Source organism: Lactuca virosa, chromosome 9 (genome assembly GCF_052849685.1).
Source record: "Lactuca virosa cultivar CGN04683 chromosome 9, Lactuca_virosa_CGN04683_v6, whole genome shotgun sequence".
Taxonomy (NCBI): domain Eukaryota; kingdom Viridiplantae; phylum Streptophyta; class Magnoliopsida; order Asterales; family Asteraceae; genus Lactuca; species Lactuca virosa.
The window spans coordinates 293,777,911-293,800,169 of record NC_136434.1 but is presented as its reverse complement, the minus strand read 5'-3'; the positions used below and the strand labels follow the sequence as shown (position 1 = coordinate 293,800,169).

The 22,259-nt window shown below is 34.8% G+C and overlaps 1 protein-coding gene across 1 annotated transcript; it reads right to left on the bottom strand.

Annotated features, from left to right (window-relative positions):
- Positions 1-418: 418 nt before the first annotated feature.
- ADL6 (dynamin-like protein 6) lies at positions 419-11,104 on the bottom strand. Its single transcript, XM_079074165.1, has 22 exons — positions 10,665-11,104; positions 9,130-9,180; positions 8,885-9,005; positions 8,646-8,735; positions 7,957-8,018; positions 7,708-7,822; positions 6,494-6,836; positions 5,480-5,627; positions 4,931-5,032; positions 4,721-4,840; positions 4,561-4,644; positions 4,363-4,490; positions 3,995-4,079; positions 3,764-3,881; positions 3,428-3,504; positions 3,088-3,144; positions 2,226-2,367; positions 1,980-2,131; positions 1,649-1,762; positions 1,487-1,554; positions 1,090-1,262; positions 419-1,004 (listed from the first exon to the last, which is right to left on the bottom strand). Exons 1-22 carry the CDS (start codon positions 10,809-10,811, stop codon positions 766-768), a joined length of 2,736 nt encoding a protein of 911 aa, XP_078930291.1. The 5' UTR covers positions 10,812-11,104; the 3' UTR covers positions 419-765.
- Positions 11,105-22,259: the final 11,155 nt, after the last annotated feature.

Sequence of the window (22,259 nt, the reverse complement as noted above, 5' to 3'; positions counted from 1 at the left end):
ATATATGGTTCTTTCTTCAACCACATGACCATTTGACTGAAGTGGTCAGGAGTGCAATGCTCGCTCGCAAGCATCCGTCAAATTGGAACGATTTGTGGTTGGCAGTTGTAGGATTTCATTTTAAGATTTTACTAATCGTTTTAGGAAATGTTTTTACTTATCATGGGTTGAGATGATGGAAGTGAGATTGTGAGAGGAAAGAAAAAAAGAATCACGACGCCTAAGAGCTTCTGGAACCAAATTTTATTTTTATACTCTTACCTTTGGAGTGAAATAGAATATAGAGTAGTTCATCTCCAATCCCACTCTTAATTCTACATTACACTCTAAAAATAAAAAACTAAATGTGTTGGAGATGTTATAATTTACGTTAAGCCTAGTGTAATTAAAATTCAAGCATAACAAACATTTCTCAGCATTAATAATAATAATAATAATAATTCCAAAAGAACAGCTACGTGACAGAATCCGTTTCTCAAAATTATGAGCATTACATGTATGAGGCCAGGCCTGCCTTACGTTTATGTTTATGTATAAAAAAACAAAAACAAACGAAAAACAAACACACACACACACATGACACCTCAATCCAGAAACTAATACATGATAAACCAAAGTACAAAACAATCTTCCTTGTGTCTGTCTGTCTGTCAGTCATATATCTACAAAACACGTGTACCAACTCTACAAAACATACCAATACCAAAACAACAATTGCCTCCAATTTCAATTTCAATTTCATTTTTTTTAACTAATATTCAAAAGCTAAAACCTATAACCAGAGCTGGAGCCGGAGCCAGGTGGCGCTGGTGGCAACCGGTTCGGGGTACGGCGGCTACCGGAGTTCGACCCAGAGTCAACATCACCGTTCTGGCTTGGGTCACTGTTCCTGCGACTGTGACCATTGGACCCGAACCTGGACAGGTCAGTGGGCCCATTGGCAGCAGAATCAAAAGCAGATCTCCAGTCATCACCTGTCGATGGCCCACTGGTTCTTGGACTCTCTGAATAAATCATGTTCAAAAAATATTACTACACAAATAAAAAAATAAATAAATAAGTACATGCATATATCTGTTTGGTTATTACCTGCAGGACTACCATTTGACATGTTGGAGGCTGCAGCAGCTCGGTTGTCATGAATGCTGAGTTGTCTGGTGAGTTTGGAGAGGAGAGAGGATTGCTTTTGAATTTTCTCCCTTTTGCGCTTCACGTTTCCATCTTCTTGAAGAAGCTCTTCTATCCTTGGTGTAGTCTGCGAGCTATTATTAACCAACAAAAATTTCAATCCATTTACGTCTTTTTATTCTTTTATACACATGTCATACCTTTTTGGGTGGGACAGAAAATTGCAACTTTTGTCCCATCCACATGTCCTACCTGACATCTGTCCACCATTTTGGGCGGGGTAATATTTGTCCCATTGACATGAGTCAAATGGTGGTCAAACACACTACAACTTGTTGCAAATAGAGGAGGAGCTAACCTTATGGAACTGTAGAGCTTATTGAGCATGTCTTCTTTGGCTTTTTCTACTTGGCAAAGAACAACTGCCTGCACAAAAACCAAAAAAAAAAAAAAAAAAAAAAAAAAAAGATAAATTAATTGAGAGACCATGGAAGTAGAGATGTAGAGGATGATTGATTACCTTTGGGACATTTGCTGCAAGGCTGTTCAAAACAGCTTCAACATAACCGCGTACTTCCTGAGCCATCCAACGAAGTTCTTCCTCTGGATCTGCTGGTTTTCTCACCATTGAATCCTAAAATTTAACAACTACTCAGTTAAATAGCAACCAACTTTCATTTCTGTTTTATTACAGCATTGTAGTTCCAATTTTTTTCTCATTAAGACATTGTACTTTGCAAAATCTACCCAGTTATGATGCTATAATTGGTAGATTTTTCAAAAGTACAAATGAAAGAACGATGCATTAATAAACAAATACATTGCTATTTGTTGATAAAATTCTAACTCACAAGAGAACCCTCTGATTGACTATGGCGAATGGGAGGACCATCAGCTTTCATAATCACTTGACCACCTTTGGCTCCAACAACAACTCTTAATTTGTTTAACCACTCAACTTTTTCTGCAACATTCTCAGCCTTTAACACAACAGCACTGTGAGCTGTGATGTGGAATCATTTAAACTTGAGGTTAGCATAAGTAAAATCCTATTTTTTTTTAAATTAAAAATAAAATAAAATTGTGGAATGGATCACCTTTTAAAACAGTTTTGTATGCAACCTTGCTTGTTATCTTGAATGCTAGGCTGGGTGCCTTTTCTTCCACCACCTTTGATTTTTTATCCTTCTTGGATGGGGCTGGGGGTTCTTCCTCTTCCATTTCTTCTATATTGCATTCCTGAAATATCACAGGTTGAATGAGGGCATTTTTGGAATTTAACATAATGTGAAATTCAACCGTGTTATAATTGCTCATAAGTCATGCCAAATGTAATATCATTACTTAACAAGCACAGTTATCTGTTAAATAATCCGGAGAGACAGTTCTATAAATCGAGGGTTAAATGGAAGAAATAACAACATACTTTCTTGGATTTGTTTATTATTTATAGCATCTTACTTTGCATATCTTCCTATTACATCGTTGTATTGTGAAAATCTACCCAAGAATATCAAAGTTATTTAAATACAAAACAATTTTTGTTGCCATAATAGGCTTCTGTTTTTTTTTAAGTGTGAAGTCTTGGTAAGAAAAAAAAGGTTTCAAGTATAAATAGGTAAAACTTTTATACTAGAATGCCTTAATAAGAAAACAAATGAAAGTAGAATGCATAATGGATAGAAATGGAAGTTAGATGCTATAACACGCAAATAAAAATGAAAGTACATTGCTATTTCTTGGTAGCCCTAAAATCTTAGCAAGTTTTGAAATATAATTATATAACAAGCAAAAAAATTAAGGGTTAAAGTGAATATTACGTTCGAAACCACTGATTCAAATTTCAAAGTGTCTTTCATATTTGATCTTTTTTTTGGTATGGACTCGATGTGGAATAAAGATTATAAAACTATTTAAAATATAAATATTAATTCTCGGACTATGAATGCTAATACATACCTCCAAAGTAATCACCCCACGGAAATTTCTCTCTTCTTGTTTTTTAGTGTATCCAAGCTGCAAAAAAAAAGGTCTAAAGATCAAACCATATCCAATAGAAAGCATCTTGAAACCAATTACAAATCATAGTTCGTTTAAAGTATAAAATATATATATAAGTAACATTCCAAAACAAGAATTTATAATTGGAAGTAGTGCACGTGCTTCAAATTTTCAAAAAATCCCGGTCGAATATTACAGGAATTGTAAAATTTCACCGAGTGATTTAACAATTAAAAAAAACATATAATCTTTGGTACACAATAAATTTCTACTAAAATTCCCATATCATATTACTAACCTTCCCAGTTTTCTCATTTAAAACAAACCACTTTCTACTCCATCCATTAGATTTTGCACTTTTCTTCAACAAATATCCTGTCCACATAGAGCACAAAAGTTACAGATATAACAGTGACATGTCCAATAACTTTTCAAAGAAAACCAACGGCACACATCCATAGAAAAAGAAAAAATATTAGATCTTTGTTGTCAATTTTAAGCATCTTTATCTCAATTTCATTATGATGAAACAAAAAAACACACCCAAACATTATTAGGGTAGATATTATTTGTCATATATAAAAAAATGGAATACACTGAAGCTATGGTTAAAGTAGCTTCAAATACAACAAACCTGCTGTTATCTCCCCCTCAGGTCCTGCAGTCTTTAAGGCGGGCCCCTCTTGTGCATCCTTGTCTTGCTTGCCATCCTTCATTGATTTTAAGTTGCCTCCTGTTTGAGGACTAGTTGCCTAAATAAAAACATAAAAAAAATAGACAGATCTAATAAGTACACAAAAACCCCACAAAATGTGTATTGCCAAAAAAAACATTTTGTGAAAATTAAGGATCCAAAAATGCTTACCCTATTTAGTAAGGACTGTTCAGCATCCACAGCCTTCTTGGAAGATCTGTTCTTGATCTCTTCTTCTCGTCGCTGTCTATCCATCCTGTTAAGAAATTGAAAAAAGAAAGTATATTCAACATAAGATATCATTTTCATTCACGCCATTGTTGAGTATAATGTATACTGTTAATAAAATATAATAAAATAATCCTTCGCACAAAACATAAAAGTGAGAGTACAATGCTGTAATTGAGTGTCGTTTTCAAGATACAATGTCTTAATAAACAAAACTGAAAATACAAAGTTGTAACGGAAAGTCATAGAAGTAAGATGCTATAATACAAAAAATAATAAAATAAAAAGATTATGAAAAATGTTGAGCATACCTTCTCTGGACCAAACGAATGAAATGCTGAGGTGGAACAAAAACCCTCTCCATGTCAACAAGTGCAACCACCATCTTCTTTGCATCATTCTTAAAACCCTCCAAAGCAGTAGTAGCAATTGCAATAACCTAATTAAACAATAGATAAATAAATTATATTTAAAAAGGCAAATGCCAAAACTAAGAAAATTATGAGCACCTCTCTCTTAAAAGGAGGATATCTTCCAAGCCCAGGTGTGGCATTTGCTGATGCAGAAACTATATCCACAAGCACACGATGAACCTGTAATCATTGAAACAGATTACATAGTGGCATAAATGTAATTATGAGAAAAGAAAAGGGTAAAAAATGTTATTACCTCGTCAACACAAAGACGTGATGGCTCTTTGGCAAGCTCTAATACTATTTTTATTAAAGATCGCAGTCCTTTTTCAGGAGATATAAGATAAGGTTGATAACCATCTGCCTCCAACACAATCTGATACAACCAATTCCATTGTCATCATACAGGAATATAAGATAATGATTGATTAATGAAATTAAAAATTTAATAAGATATATTTCATACCCTTTTGACATTATTTATATCAAAATGTTTGTCTAGAGGAAGTTGCTTGATCCTATTAGGAAAGTTACCCTCAAAACTTGCCACCACTTTCCAGCCACTACCCTGAAAAATATATATATACACACAATGACACAAATTAGCTGATTTTCATATTTACTTTTATATATGTAAATACAATGTAAAACTTTAACTCTGGTCTATACATTATTTAAATTGTAATTAAAAAATACTTATTTACCAAGAGTAAACATAATAAAAGCACATTTTTAGTCAGTAGAAGTTACTTAAACAAAACTAGGTTATATTGAAAATTTTCATTCCACTCCAGACTAAGGAATGAAAATTAACAAAATGGAAGGAATCAAATTCCTTCAAGAACGGTTCATTCCATTCCGATGGGCAAAAAAAACAGATTTTCTTAATTACAATGGAATGAACCATTCCAATCGTTACTCGATTCCTTAATATCAAACACTACCTAAGTTTTGATTTGAATAATTCAGTTGAAGTATACTCCAAGATCTTGATTATAAATTATTTATTTATTACCTCTCCAGTCATAATGTGTTGAAGAAACTTGTCTTCAAATTCACGACAAAGTTCCAAAGCCAAAGCCCGTGTACCTTCAGAACTACTAACCATTGATTCTCCAAGCCTTACCAATTCATCTTGCACAATTTGCGATTTACTCTGAAGCCTGCACGTGTTTTAAGACAGAAAGTTCACTTAAAGGCCTAATACAGAAGTACAAAGCATGGTATCTAAGTAAAAAAGGAAACTGTTGCTAATTATTATGTCCGTATCAAATTATCAAAAGCAACAATAAAGAAATTGATGTAATATCTAGAAACAACGGTAGTGTTTAGTAAGATGGAATTTTGGAAGGAATGGAATGGTTCATTCCATTGAGAAAAAAAAAACCTGTTTGTTTTGTCTGATTGAATGAAATGGACTAGAACACATTTTTATTTATGTAATTTTCATGACATCATTATCTTAAAAGTTTCACGATTTTTATTTACATTGCAATTTCCTTTTCTAAAGTTAACTAGAAAAAAAATCGAATTATAATCTTATTTGGGTTTTAATGAGCTTTTATTCTGTTAAATTTTTTTATTGTTAGAAATAAATAATTCATAAATTATATTTAAATGATGTATAATCAATTGTGTATGAATATTTGTTTATTATTTTAGTGGCATACTACTCGACAAGACGATAACCCAATTTTTTTTTGCTGTCGCATGTTAAGTACTAGACACAAACTGTATTTAAATTCTTGAACTAATAGAGAACCGACAGAACTGAAATAGAAAAGAGAGTAAATTACAAAAATGGACCCTGTGTTTTCTGATTTTTACCATTTATAGTCCAAAGTTGAATACTTTTTTCAATTTTGGTCCTTATTTCAAGGTTTCATATCGCTTTTGGTCCCTGTAAAATCGATACAAAACTTTGAAACAAGAACCAAAACAGAAAAAAGACTTCAACTTTGGACTAAACACGGTAAAAACCAGATAACATGGGGATCCTTTTTGAAAATTACTCTAAAAAATATCTTACCCTGTTAAAAGATTTGGAAGCCTGATCTTCATACGGCTACGGATTTGATGAGCTAATGTCTCAACCAAAGCTAATCTACCAAGCTTGCTCTGAGGGGCTCCAGTCAATATAGATTTCAAGCTTTCACTTTCAGCCCTCCAAGCAGTTTCTAATGAGTTATCAGAACCCACACTTCCAGATTGTGCTGAAGCAATGGAAACTGATTGACCAATGAGAGCAACCCATGGAATATCAGCTGCACTTCTTGGCCCTTGACCCAATAAAAGTGCTTGAGCTGCAGCAAGAACTTTGGGATCTGCAGATGCTTGGTCTACTTTGCTAATAACACCAATCGTTCTTGTACCTTATATCAAACAAAAAAAATCACTTTCCGTTTAAACATAACAAAACCAAAAGGTTTTTTTTACCACTTAGAAAAGCTTTTATAAAGCGCTCTATTGACTTTTTTATAAAAAGAAATCAACAGCTTACTGCAGATTGACCGCTTATTGCATTTGTTTATTTATTTTCATTTTACCTGGTTCACCATATTAAAATTTTATTGCTTCATAGTTTGTTTGATTAATTAATCTATTTTATTAGGTATGCAAAATGAAAATGAACATTTTACTAAATATACGAGATCTTTACTATTTTTTGACTAATTAATCCAATTTACCATATATACAAATTAAATAAACATTTCCATAAAAAATACAAAACCTCTATCAATTTTTTGACCAATTAATCTATTTTATTACACATACAAAATAAGAATAAACATTTGATTAGATATACACTAATACAAGGTAAAAATTAATCTATTTTAACTATACCCCCCTAATCATATTATATTTAGACCTACATTTTCAAATATCATGCATGTAATGTTTTTTTTTATTTAAATGGTAGCATGAAGTGATTTTTGTTTTCAAAAATATGATGTGTGCATAAAACAACAAATTAAATGAAAGGGTTGTATCAACATTTCAGATAGATGAGGATAAAATACTAACTTTAAAAAAAAAAACTTTTGAAAGGGTGTATGCATTGGAAAAGGTTTGTGATAATAGGTTTTAGTTAATTAAAGTCAGTTATGTGGCAAATGTAAAAATTCTTTGAATGGGTTAAGCATTGTGAATGCCCTAAGGAAGGTGACAAATAAACTGAAAAAAAAAATCTCAAAAACTTGAAACATGTGTATATGAAATGACATTAGGAGAGTAAGAACTCACATTCTCCATCATATTCCTTTGCGATTCTGAGGGCTTTAGCAGATGCAACTTCAGGTGCCTGGGCAGCAGGTATTACAACCAATAGAATCGCATCATTGTGCTGAGCATATTCACTCTGCAAGAATACTAGGTTATTAGATCTCATTCAAAAAAAGTATTACAAAAAACATGATGATTGCAAGAGATTAATAAAATACTGAAAGTCTGAAACAAAAAAATAAATAAAATAAAAAATTGACAGCAACGCACCAATGAATCATCAAGATTCCCTTTCTCAACACCAGGCAAATCAATCAATTTCAGAGGAGGAGCTACAAATCAATAAGATTCTGTTAGGGGAAATCACAGAAAAGAGAACATACAAATTTATTTTTTAATGGTACTTTTTAGCTCAAAGAAAAAGCTGAAGATGAATATGTATTGTAAATGAGATGGAAAACAAGACCTATTATAGTTGTTTCAATATGGTGAACAAATTATATAAAATATAAAGTTATCAAAATATGACATATACAATGAACAGATTATATCAAGTACTCCAAATATGATGAGGATATGAACTGCAAATTCAACAAATAAATGGGTTAAAAAAAATAGACTGATTTTTAGGAGAATGCACAGTGTTCCTCTATTTAACAGGTAACACCATATCATCAAGTAATTAGCAATGAAAGAACTTACCATGATCAATCATATCATCTATGTCAAGATACATTTGTTTAAATTTACAATTTTATATCACTAGAATTCCTACATTTAGAGGGTTACTACACCATTAGATATGTCCACCAAAGATCTATTTCCATAACGCAATCACAAGGCTAAGTAGCAAATAAATGCAAACAATGTCAGAGTACTTAACAAAGCAAAATATTAATCTTTATAAGTTAAAATTTTGTTCGCTTTAGAGAGAAAAAAAAAAACATTTTCAAACTAACCTGTACTCGTTTTAAGCTTCAAATATATTTCATCACGACTCTTGCTTGATATCTTACTAAGTCTATCCTGTAAAGAATGGCGCAGAGCACCTGCAATGGGACAAAAAGAGAGGATTTAAAATTAGTGTAAAAGGAATACCAATTCATGAACTTATAGGAAATACAATTCTTATGAAGCTCCTTTCCTATAAATCCAACAGCCTTAAAGCAATAAAAAAGGATTTGAAATTAGGGCTCACTTGCAGACACTGGTTGGGATTTACTATCGATCTGCAGTACAATTGACTTGTTGCTTAAGTTTTCATCTCTCTTTAAGTCGATGCATATAGGTGCACGAGTTGCACCACCTTCACCAGTGGGCTGTATAACAAGTAAAGATTAGAAAGTAATTGTTGACATAATACAATTCAAGTTGTAAATAATAACATTTGAGATAATACAAATATTAGAAAGTAAATAAAAAAGGGAAGACGAAAGTTCTTACTAAAGCAGGATGTCCGATCAAACTGTTCAAAACCGCTGATTTACCTGCACCCTGAACAAAGTTTAGTCAATGATTAGAAACTAGTCAGGATTAGAGTTAAACGTTTATGAAAATGGCACTCCACTTTATATGATTCAAAAGGAATCCTTCAATTACTTCAGATATTTTTAGTGTGAATCCAGACAAAGAGTTAAGGGTTCTTCAATAGAAGATGCATATGATTCTTTTGTTGAAACAAGAACAATTTGTTTAATTACAGATTTCCAAGAATCTGGGAAAAGAAATAAATTGACCATTTATGTACTCTAATGCAATACGTGTACAGGTAATTTAACGTCCAGTACAATATATTCCAGATAAAATCTTAATGATGTTTGAATTTTAATTGATTTGAATGAGAGGTTTGACAAATAGATTCCAAATTGGAGTATCATTTTTCTTTTTGAATGAGAGATCCTAGAGGATATATTATTGAAACATCAACACCATTGAAAACACCTAATATATTTTATTTATTTTTCAATTAACATGGCATGGTTCTTGCCACTCTTATTTTCAATTTGCTCAACACCTTCATAAAGAACACAGACAAAAATGGGACAAAAAGGGATGATGATGATGGCAAGCACACCGAAGACACTAAAGAAAACTGATCAACAAAATCATACCACAAACATGGATCATGATGCAGATGCAGGTAGTTAAATCAGGTATGCTGGAATAAATTCTTCAACCAAGCAGAAGTCTATTTTGATCTCCACTTGATTCGTAAGTTCACTATCAGACTAAAGAACCAACAATAAGAAACTACATAACGAGTTTGTCAAATGGGTGACCATATCATCAGGCTTTTCCATTTCCAAAATTCCTTGCAGATTGTTTAAGCTTAAAAGATTAGGCATTAGCCTCCAAAACAAACCTTCCCATTAAGATTCATGAAAACAGAATATCTAAGATAGCTTAGTGAACACCTAACTTGGATCAATACCCTGCGCCTATAATGCATCCACTTTCATGAATACAAGTGTCTTGCGTTATCTAATGTATACTCCATCATAACCCAAAATCAACTTCAATGGATATGTGGACATGTACCAATGGAGAAGATAGCCTCAACAATTGGAATACACAAAAGCTGCTCCTAATTGGTTTCTCGTGCTACATAAATTTGAACAAAAATGATGGCCAACTGGGGAGCAACAAAAAAATTGTTCCAAGCGAGCCTAAATCGTTAAAGTATAGTGCAAATCCAGACTATATACTAAAGTAGGCAGCTGGTAAAAAAAATCTGTAATAACTACCGTCTACCGACCAACATGCCAAACCCAACTGGGAGGAGCCAGGGTTCAGAAATGATTTCCAATTACATCAACCTACCATGGATAGAATTGGGGATCTTAACACAATCAGATCACAGATCCATGCCGTGAATCGATCAACACAATTAAACAACTACCAACTGTTCAGAACTCAAAAGAGAAAAACCTTGGGTTTTGCAGGGATTCAATCATAATTCTCCTACAAAATGAACTTACCGTATTGCCAAGAGCAACAACGTTTAGAAATGTGGAACCACGCCTTGAGGACGACGAAGAATTTTCGTCAACATCTTCATCATTAAGTAAAGCCGCCGCCTGCCGCATCGAATCCGACAGCTGAACCAATTCTTCGATCGCTTCCATTTTTGATCTATCAAGTCTAACAAGCTAAATTCTGGAAGAGATCGAAGCCAAGTAAAAGTAGAACCGAGTAGATAAAGCAGTCCAACAGAGAATCTGGAGGTGGTGGGAAGAAAAAAGTTGTAAAAAAGTGTGCAAAACCCTAGATAGTCGATCGAGAAGAATGATAGATCCAACAATCAGTGATGATTTTTCTAGGGTTTCAGTTGAGATTTGAAAAAGGAGAAGAGGTTGTGAAGAAGGATGAGAGAGAGGAGGATGCAAATTGGTAAAAACAGAGGAAGGACACGATCTGCCCTTTTTGATTGCAGTTTTGTACCATCCAAATTACAAATTAGTTGGAGTTTCTTTACACTTTTTGGCACCGGATTTTTGCTAATTTTCATTTCTTACCTTTTCTTTCCAAAAAAATGTAGGTATTAACTTCATTGGAATGATATACATTTAATTTTATTCCACTTTAATTTTTTACTTTATGATGGATTTAAATTATCTCCGACTCTATATCTTATTTCTAACTCCATTTTGGACTAAAAATTAGTAATACTCCAAGATCAAACATGAAATTATATTATCGATTTCTACTTTGTTTTATTTAACCAACTATGATTTAAATGATATTGAAAGAAAATGTTTATCGTATTAGGGTTCAGCGCTCTAGCAGCCAAGTAGGGATGGAAATGGGGTGGGTTTGGGGCGAGGGTGACCATCCTTGTCCCCATCCCCGAGTGTCTAACCTCGTCCCCATCCTCATCCACATCATCGACGGATGCGGGGAGTCGAATCTCATCCCCTTTGTATTTTGGGCTTTTCTCCAGCCCATTCCCGGCCCATCCCCAACTCATCCCCAATCTATCAACATAATAAACATAACTTACAAAAAAAAACCAAGTTTAATAAGTGATCAAAACCATATGCCATAATCAGATTATGTTTACATCCATCATAAAATTTAACAAGCATCAAAACAAAAAGTGACGATTTGGTATAGAGATCGTTGAACAAAGTGAAGATTGATGAACCGGTTGAATTGGGAACATAATTTGGTATATGGACTCTATCTTTGATGGTCTAATATAAATCAATTCATTTTTGTGGACTTAATTCAAATTCTATAAATGATTGATATATATATATATATATATATATATATATATATATATATATATATATATATATATATATATATAGTCATCAAAGAGGGGACGGGGCGGGTTGGGGATTGTTATACTTGGTCCCGGCCCCATCCCCGATTTTAGCATAATGGGGATCCCGGCCCCGTACCCGGTACCCGTTTTGGCGGGGAATACCCGTCCCCGATTGGGGCGGGTCAACCGGGTTCCCCACCGGGTCGGGTGAAATTCCCATCCCTATAGCCAAGTTGGAATATAAATCGGGGCTATTACGTGTGACTGTGTTTCATCGCCCTATGACAAAATGCTCTGAGATAACAATGCAAAAATGAGAACATGCGATGACGACAATAGTGGTGACATACAAGGATCTAACCTTTACCGATCATAGTGTAGTTGTTCAACCTCCTACATATGGATTCTCAGGTATAGGCATGTATATTAGTTTCTTCACCTCTATTTAGCGTTGGTTCCAAGATTAGGCAAAGATCAGAGTAGTGTTATATAGTGTTGGTTCTAAGATTAGGCAAAGATCAGAGACTAAACACGATTCTTTAAAGGTTTTTCTTTCTATCCTAGCTAAGAAGAGTATCGCTCAAGGGCGGTGACGAAATGATACTTATCTATTTAAAATTTCGAGTCCCTTATAAAATTTAAAATTTATTATTTATGTATATATATATATATATATATATATATAACTAATAAGTTGCAAGGTCTTTTTGACAATCTTTATAAGTTAAATAAAATATCTTGGTACTTTTCGGAGTAAAATATGAAGTTAAAATTGAAATTAGATTGGAAATAAAATATTATTTGCTACATTTTTACTCCATTATGGAGTATCAAAATGGAGATGGGTTAGAGAAGATATTAATACTACATCACAACAGTATATATTTTTAAAATTTTTCAAAACTATGAAAATGATCCGTATGTAATAATAAAATTACAAAAATTATCTGAAAAATAAAATTTACAAAAATGCTCCCTATTTGATAGTAAATTTACATACATGGCTCTTTGTGTAATAGTGTAAAACAAATTATAGAAATAGTCATTAAGACCGTAGAAATAGTCCAATGTGTCGACTAAATGCAAATATTATGACAATGGTCCGTATGTTTTTAATTTGCATAATTACATAAATAGTCTTTGTGAAATAGCATGAATTGTAAAAATTATAGAAATGATCAGTATGTAATAGTAAAATAATAGAAATTGCCCATATATAATAGTATAAAACAAAATTACAAAAATGGTTCTTGTTTAATGGTAAAAATGTAGAAGGGTCCATGTGTTTTTACATTTGCAAGAAATAACCTTTTTGTTATTACCTTAACCACACAACATCATTAAATCTACCTTTGTCCCAAAATGTATAGAATAACAATGTACTTTGGATTTCTTCCCCATTTCATACAATTTGATCATTTCCACACAAGTTTTTTTTTTTGGAACAGAACGCTTAACTACAGAGTTTCTGATGGGATCCGGTGCATTAAATTTAAAAACAAGTTAATCAGTATTATAGATTTAAATTGTATTTCATGGTTAACACATATTGTATCCTACTTAAAATTTTGACCCAAAGTACATTTTCCTCACATGTTTAATCATTCTCATTTTGGCGTTATACTTTAAGATTTGTTTCTATTAGTATCTTTTAAATGCCTAACCGGCCCAACTCAAACTAATGTTTTAAGTTTAGTTGGGGCATAAACATACTTTTAACATGAAATTTCATCACAATCTCACTATTAGTTAATATATGTGTTATAAGAATGAATATTTATTTCTTAGTTGACGACAACTCACATAAAAGATTAGTAGTTGGAACACCTCCATCTAAGTTTTTGACTAACTAAGAACTATTTACTCATTTCAGGATCTATATAGTATTGGTACTTACATCGTCAAGATAAAACTCCTCTTATTCTTCTTATTTGCATCCATCTAAAGTTGTGGGGGCCTCCATGCACCACATTGTCCATTCATGCTCACTTTATATGTTTGTAGACTTCTAACAATAGCATCCATGCAAACAATTATTGTGTTTGCCTTCTTTATTTGATTGCAAAATTCTAGTAATAATCATGATACCCCATGTTGGATGAAGGAAAGCGAATTTAAAACTCATCCACACAAACACATAAAGTGTTTTCAAGCCTTCCAACAGTGAGAATCCTTCGATGTCTGTATTTTAGATTATTTAGCATGATACAATATTGGTTCAAAACACAAATGCTTTTTTATTGCCCATTTTATGAAATATATGGATATTGGACTATGTATATAGGAATTGAGAAATATGAATTTTTGTATTATTATTATTATTTAATAAATTTGAACATCTATTAAACTAATAAAAAAATAGATAAAAGAAATTTACAATCCTCTACTAGGTTGACACGTGGACAAATTGTGGGTCGTGACCTCATGGTCTTAAGGAACTTTGTTTTACAAATATAACAAATAATTATCCTATATTACAAATATAGATATAGAACTCTTATTTGTATGCTACATATTGTGAAACCATATCGGAGTTTGGGATTGCAGTTGAGTGAGATTTCAAAATGCATTTAGTCGTAAAGTGAATGAATGGGGTGTTTGACAAAACCTTATCACATCTACATATTCTCCTCAAGCTATAGCTCGCAAAATATGGCTCAACATTTATTCCCTCTTCTATGAGAATAAAGACTCAATTGTTATGCAATTGGAAACTGAGATTCAGAACATCTCCATGGGTGATTTATCTGTGCACGCGTACTGTGAAAAGGTGAAGAAATTAGCGGATTTATTGCAAGGTCTTGGTGAGCCGCTTAAAGAAAGAATTGTGGTCATGCATGCTCTAAATGGTCTTCCTAGCAAGTTTGGTAGTTTTGCTAATATCATTTGTTTTACCAAACCCTTTCCCCCACTCTTGGAGATGCGATCTATGCTTTAAATGGATGAAACCCGCCTTGGTAACACTCAACTCACCAACTCGTCTCTTGACCATCATTCCTTGTCCCCCTATCTTCTCCATGTCGGGACCTCTAACTTCACTCAATTTTTTTAGGGGGGGGGGGATCTCACTGTGACAATTATTCAAATTGAGGAGGTGGTGGCAACTACCACCGTCGCAACAACAACAATCGACAACAACAACAACCACCTAAGGGTGGTTCTTCATCTCGACCGCCACAACAACCCTACAACTTCTTTCCTTCTCCACAACCGATGCACCATTGGGTTGTTTCCTACTTGATCCAACAGTAGTGGTTTGGACAGCAACCACCAGCCTACACATCAGTGGGGGGAGACCCACTTCAGCCGGTCCAGGAATTTTAAGCAGCAGACCTGCCTTCTCCGCTCAACAACCCTTCATAGTAACATCAGCCCACATGCTCTCACACATGTGGTTGGTTCGGATCAGCAACCTTCATGGGCCTAACCATATGGTGATCAGCCCACCTTCCTTCCGACGCTCTCAAACACCATGACACTTAACGATCCAAGCACAAGTGGATGGGTCATGGACACCGGAGCAACTGACCACGTTCACATAGATGCATGTATACTCCAATCCTTTTGTAATAATCATTATCCTAGTCCAGTTTATGTTGGTAATGGATCTGCAATACCTATTGTGACATCGGGACATTCTCCATTTCCCATTCCTAATATTTATTGCTCTCTTTGCTTAAAGAATATTCTCATAGTCCCAAACATTATCAAAAACCTTATATATGTCCATAAATCTACTACTCAAAATAATTGCTCTTATTGACTTTGATCGTTATGGTTTTACTGTTTTTGATTATCAAACACGTCATCCTCTAATCCGATGTGATAACTCTGACTCTCTCTACCCAGTTACAAGCTCCACAATTCACACATTTCTCACTATCTCATCCAACATTTCACATCAACGACTCGGTCACCCAGGAGATCAAGTCTTAAAGCATTTATCTTCAAATAGTTCCATTTCAGGTCGTTTATCAAAAAAATAATGTAATTTATCAAGCTTGTCAACTTGGTAAACACACTAGAATTACGTTTTATTTGTCTAATTCTAATGTTTTTGCACCTTTTGAAATAATACATTTGACTTCCCCTATTTATAGTTATGGTGGTTTAAAATATTACATCTTGTTTCATGATCAATATACTCATTATTTATGGGTCTATCCACTACAACAAAAATTTGAAGCTTTTTCCAATTTTCTTCATTTTTCCAACCTCATTCATAGCCAATTCAGGGGCCACATTAAACAATTCCAATGTGATAATTGGGGGGGGGGGGGGAGGAATTCAATAATAACGCCTTTCAAACCCAGTTTGCCACTAATGGTATCACCTTTCAAACCCAGTTTGCCACTAATGGTATCACCTTTCGTTTCTCGTGCCCTCACACCTCTCAACAAAATGGTCGATCTGAAAGAATGGTTCACACCATCAACAACAATATGATGCAAACTCTCCTTTTTCACTCTCGCTTACCCCCTAAATTTGGCCCAAATCCCTTCACATGGAAACCCATTTACTTAATATACTTCCATCCACCTCCATTTCAAATAACACCCACACTTTCGTTTGTTTCACCAACATACTACCTATGATCACCTTCGCGTATTCAGTTGTTTATTCTTCCATCGCCTTCATACCACTCACAACCTCCAACCGCGATCTACCCCTTGTATCTTTCTCGATTATCCCTCCCATCACCATGGTTTCCGGTGTTACGATCTCTCCACCAAAAAAATTATCATCTCTCACCATGTCAACTTTGATGAGTCCATATTTCACTATGGTTCGGTTACCCCCATCGAACCCCCTCCTATGACTTTCTCTCGGGACTCAGATACATCACCCAACATTCGACATATTCTCGACCCTACCTTCATTGCTCATGCTCACATTCCTTCAATCCCTTCCTTCTATTGATATTGAGGTTGCTCCTCAGCCTTCATCCCCTCTTCCTAGTGACGTATTATCACCTCCTTCTCCCACTCAAGCAGACCCCACTCCTATTCCTACTCATCACATGCACACTCGGTCCAAAAGTGGCATTGTGAAACCCATATAAAGACTTAACTTACACACATCCTCTATTCCCTCTGTGACAACCCGAACATTTTTCCATTTCCATTAACCGATTTCCGTTAATATAATTTGAATTTATTAAGTTCCCGTCAAACTTCTTGGTTTAGAAAATCATCTAGTTTTATATAATTAAATTTTTATACGAGTCGGAACCAAAATCGCGCGAAAAACCCGAATCTTCTTGAAAAACCAAACAGTTTTCGGCCTAAGTGAGTTTACGGACGTAAACCCGTGTACGGTCGTACACTCGTTTACGGTTGGTGCCAGGTGGACCCCACCACCGACCATACCCCCAGTCTATATATACGGGACCCCCACCTTCATTTGAACCTTCTTGGCCGAAAACTCTCTCATTCTCTCTCTCTACCTCTTGACCGTAAACCCCAAAAACACCCTTATCCTTCCGAAAATCATCGAGAATCGTCATTGGGAGTTGATTTGGAGCATCTAGAACACGTTTTTCATCGAATCCAACATCTTTGTTCTCGAGTGTACGGCCGTACACCCTTCAAGTCTACAAATCTTCATTGACCGTAAACCAGTTCACGACCGTACACACTTCAAACCTTCAAAGACCGTAAACCCTTCGAGAGGCAGTTCACGGCCGTAAACAGTTCACGACTGTAAACTCCCTTCACGGCCATAAACCCCATTCACGACCGTAAACACTTCCTAAGTGGTGCATTAGACTGAAAACCCACTTTCCTCGATTCAATCAAGTCCCGGTAACATTCCTTAACCGAAAGCAAGTGTTTTTCTAACACTTTATCTAACGAAATCGCTAATTTAGATACATATATGTATTTAATTGTTATTAGGATTCTGTTAAGTGCCACACACTACAACTCGAGGGTCTTCATTTCAGTCCGTTGATTCGACGCTTGTACACAACTAACAGTGAGTTCATACCCCTATACTTTTATGATTCTAATGTTTTCAGGGGGAGAATACAAGCCAAACACAAATGATTTTATGAATTTATACAAAAGGACTTCAATACACTTAAAACGGATACAACCTTACGTTTTCCCACATTTTTATAAAATATTTATAGATATTTTATCCCTTTTGTAACATGCTGAGCATAAGGGACGTATTCAACTTACCAGTGTAAATACATAGTTTTTCAGATCAATACATAAATCAAGTACATAACAAGCATACGAACTATAATAGGTATAGTTTGGGAATTCAATACACGGTTTTACATATACAAGCATATAAACTATTATAAGAATATGGTTTAGGGAACGAACATATCTTTTATAAACTTATTCGTTATTTATAAAAAGGGTTTTCCGTATTATTACTTGTAAAGTCGTTAATCTAGTTTGAGAGACTCGTCTTTGGGTACAATTACATGTACTAGTGGAAGACTACCCTTATGAACCATAGTCTCCTCGAGGGAGAGCGTGAGTTTGTGTATAGATCTATACGGGACTGACAATCCCGCACCTTGCTGTTAGCTACAGTAGGACCGGCAGGTCTACGGGTGACAAAGTCATAGAGGATATTGGCGTCCGATTCACGTCGTATCAGTTAGTATGGTCATAAAACTCGCAAATAGATAACAACGATATATTTACGTAGTAAAATACTTTACATGAACAATGCTTATTTAACATAAGTATGGAAAGATACATGGTTTTATTTTAAGTAATGAAACTACTATAAATAGTGGTGGTAGCCAGAGTTTTTATTCAAAACATACTATACATACTTGTGGTAGCCAGGGTTTTCAAACAAAACATACTATACAAAGGTTTTTGTACAAGAATACACGCATACTACGATTGGTAGTAACCATACATACAAATTAATGTTTTTCCTATAGTACAACATGATACAGTAACAAACATTCATAGTTAATTCTATAATTCCTTAGTTTAGGCTTCAGAGCTACGTATGGAGAATATTCGATAGCATGTGGAATGTGTGGTTTCCGCTTCATTTCTTGTTCCTTGTTTGGTTGTGGGCTTAGGGCAGATCCACATAATCAACTGTCTGTTCGATATTTGTTTATACATGGCTAGCATGAACTAAGTGGTCATAGATGGAACTGATATTATCACATTTTTACTAAAGAAAATATTGGATTTTCTTGGAAACATACGAACATTTTTACAGAGTCATCAACAGGTTTTCATTACAAAAACATCGCTTATGAACTCACCAGCTTTATGCTGATATTCTTTCAAAACTGCTTGTATTCTCAGGAAATCAGTAGACAGGTACCTCATGGAGTTTTGAGAAGACGGAGCGTATAGAGTCACATCTTTTTCTTTTGATTATACTTTTGATGTATAAAAACAAGAATCAAACCGATGTAAATACCCTTTTCATATATGTATTCAATGTAATGGTTGTATTTATTATGATTACTATGATACACTTGTTGTGATACTACATATGACGTCATCCACCCCCGAACGTTTCCGTCGTTCCGGTTTGTGGGTGTGACACCCTCTGTCCCGAGGTCCCATATTTAGGCTTTGAAAGATCCAAACTAGCATAAAGCCATGAACGAAGAGTATAATGCTCTTATTACAAACGATACTTGGGTTCTTGTGTCACGACCACCTGGAGCCAATGTGGCCCACTCGATGTGGCTTTTCAAGCACAAATTGATTGTGATGAGACTTTTAGTTCGGTTGTCAAACCGACCACCATATGTAATATACTCAGCTTGGCAGTCTTTCGACATTGGCATATCCATCAACTTGACGTGAAGAATGCATTTCTTTATGGTCATCTTCAAGAGACAGTTTACATGCACCAACCCTTAGGGTTTCGAGATTCTTAACATTCGGATTATGTTTGTCACCTTTAGAGATCTCTATATGGCCTTAAACAGACCCCACATACTTGGTATCAGCGTTTCGCTTAGCATGATGCTTACATGGGGTTTCATCACAATCTTATTGATTCATCCTTATTTATCTATCACCATGGAATTGACACTACATACCTCTTACTTTATCTTGATGACATTGTCCTAACTGCATCCTCCACGTCTTTGCTTCAGTCTATTATTGCACAGCTCAGAAGAGAGTTCGACACGACTGATCTTGGTGCTCTCAACTACTTTCTTGGGATATTTGTTGAGATCTTAGAGCGTGATCACATGCTTCAGTGCAATATAGTTCGTACACCTGCCGATACCACACATAAGTTGGATGTCACTGACCCTCCAGTTACTGATCCATCTTACTACCACAACCTCGTCGGTGTGCTTCACTACCTTACAATCACCAGACTGGATATTGCTTTTGCAGTATAACAGATCTGACTCTTTATGCATGACCCACAAGAGCCTTATTTTCATGCTCTCAAACGCATCTTGCTTTATCTCCGCAAGACCCTTCATCACGGTCTACAGATTTATGTGTCACCATCCTCCGATCTTCGTGCTTACTCGGATGCAAATTGTGGTGGTTGTCCCGTCTAGGGATGTCAAAAACTTCCGTGAGACTCGAATTCCGTACGGGAGTAATTTTTTAAAAAATTTAAGGGCGGGGGCAGGGGCGGGAGTGGGTATTTCCGTCTCGTACTCCCGTGGGGGCCCCGTTTGTGTGTGTGTGTCTATATATATATATATATAAATATATATAGACAATACATTATCTAATTTTAGGGTTTATTGACTTTCTTCCATTTCAAAACATACACGATACGAAAGTAAATTGTATATTTTTGGACATGTCGTACTTTTTTTTTGTAATGTCGGATTTGTCGTATTTTATATTTGTACGTTTGTTGGATTTGTCGTTTTGTAATGTTGAATTTGTAATGTTGGATTTTTAATTTTTTTAGTTGTTAAAAAACTAGATTTTAAGCTTTTAAAGTTATGAAAAATAGTTTTTTAGCCCAAAATATAACAATTTTTTTTAACAAAATATAATAATTTTTTTTAGCAAAAAAAGTCAAATTTAAGCCTATAAAACGGGGGCGGGATCGAGGGTGATGAAGGTATTCGGGGGCGTGGGGCAATAACTGATTTCGGGGGCCGGGCAGGGGCAACTATTTCCGCTCCTGTTTGGTCCCGTTGACATCCCTAGTCCGGTATCTCGTCGTTCAACCTCTAGCTATTGTGTATTTCTAGGTGACAACCTCATTTCATGGTCTTCCCAAACAACATGGAGTCATTTCTCGATCTAGTGTCGATGCGGAGTATCGTGGCGTTGCTAAAACCGTCGCCGAGACATGATGGGTTCGCAACCTCCTTTGTGAGCTTCGGTGTCCGCTAACCAAAGCTACTATTTTCTACTGTGGCAATATCAGTTCCGTTTACATGACTGTGAATCCAGTTCAGCACCAACACACGAAGCATACTGAGATTGACATTCATTTCGTGTGTGACTTAGTTGCTCGTAGCCTCGTTCGAGTTTTCTATGTTCTGTCTTCCGCACAGTACGCCGACATCTTCACCAAAGGTTTATCGTCACAACTCTTCAATGATTTCAATTCCAGTTTGAGCATACGAAACTTTCCTCCTGATCAAACTACGAGGGGCTGTTAGTGGACTATATGGTGTATTACTTGTACTTGTATTGTATTGATAGACCCATTAGCTCTATACGTATCTTGTATGTACTTGCCCAAGAAGGCAACCTTGTATTTATACCTTGACATACAGGAAATCACATCCCTTAACAATTAACGGTTCCACATCGCTACAAGATAAAACAATGTTTTGATAAAAATAATTTATAACGATGACAAAACGCTAATAAATTATTTTTTCATAAATTAATACCCTCTAACTTATTAGCTTATAAGCTAATAAGTAATAAGTTTTTTTTGCCAAAAACCCGTGAAATATCCAAAATATGGCTTAATGGTTTGGCCATTTAGCGTTTCAACTTGGTCCGTGCTGAATTTTAAGAAACATGATAAAATTTGGATTAATTTTTTGGTAAATCAAAGGAAAACAACTATTTTAGTCTTTTTTGAAATAACTTTCCCAACTTGTCATTCTGATTCAACTTTTGACTTGGTCAATTAAACACATAACAAAGAAACCAAATGTTTGAATAGAAGTGGAAGGTTCGAAAGTACTTTCAATACAAGTATATAACTATTGGTTTTGTAGCATATATGTCAAAGTTTAATCATTACAAAATATTAGAAAAAGGCCAAATAAAAAACCCAACATATGAAAGTTTCTGTTCATTTCATATGAAAATTACAAGAACACACTTTGCATAACATATTAACATATGAA

What these genes read in the sequence shown, in the direction of transcription:
- ADL6 (XM_079074165.1), bottom strand. Translation starts at nt 10,811, where the DNA reads ATGGAAGCGATCGAAGAATTGGTTCAGCTGTCGGATTCGATGCGGCAG. An exon ending in AACAGTCCTTACTAAATAGG is followed by an intron (nt 3,882 to 3,994) that starts GTAAGCATTTTT and finishes GTTTTTATTTAG; the next exon opens with GCAACTAGTCCTCAAACAGG. An exon ending in GTCAAATGGTAGTCCTGCAG is followed by an intron (nt 1,005 to 1,089) that starts GTAATAACCAAA and finishes TGATTTATTCAG; the next exon opens with AGAGTCCAAGAACCAGTGGG.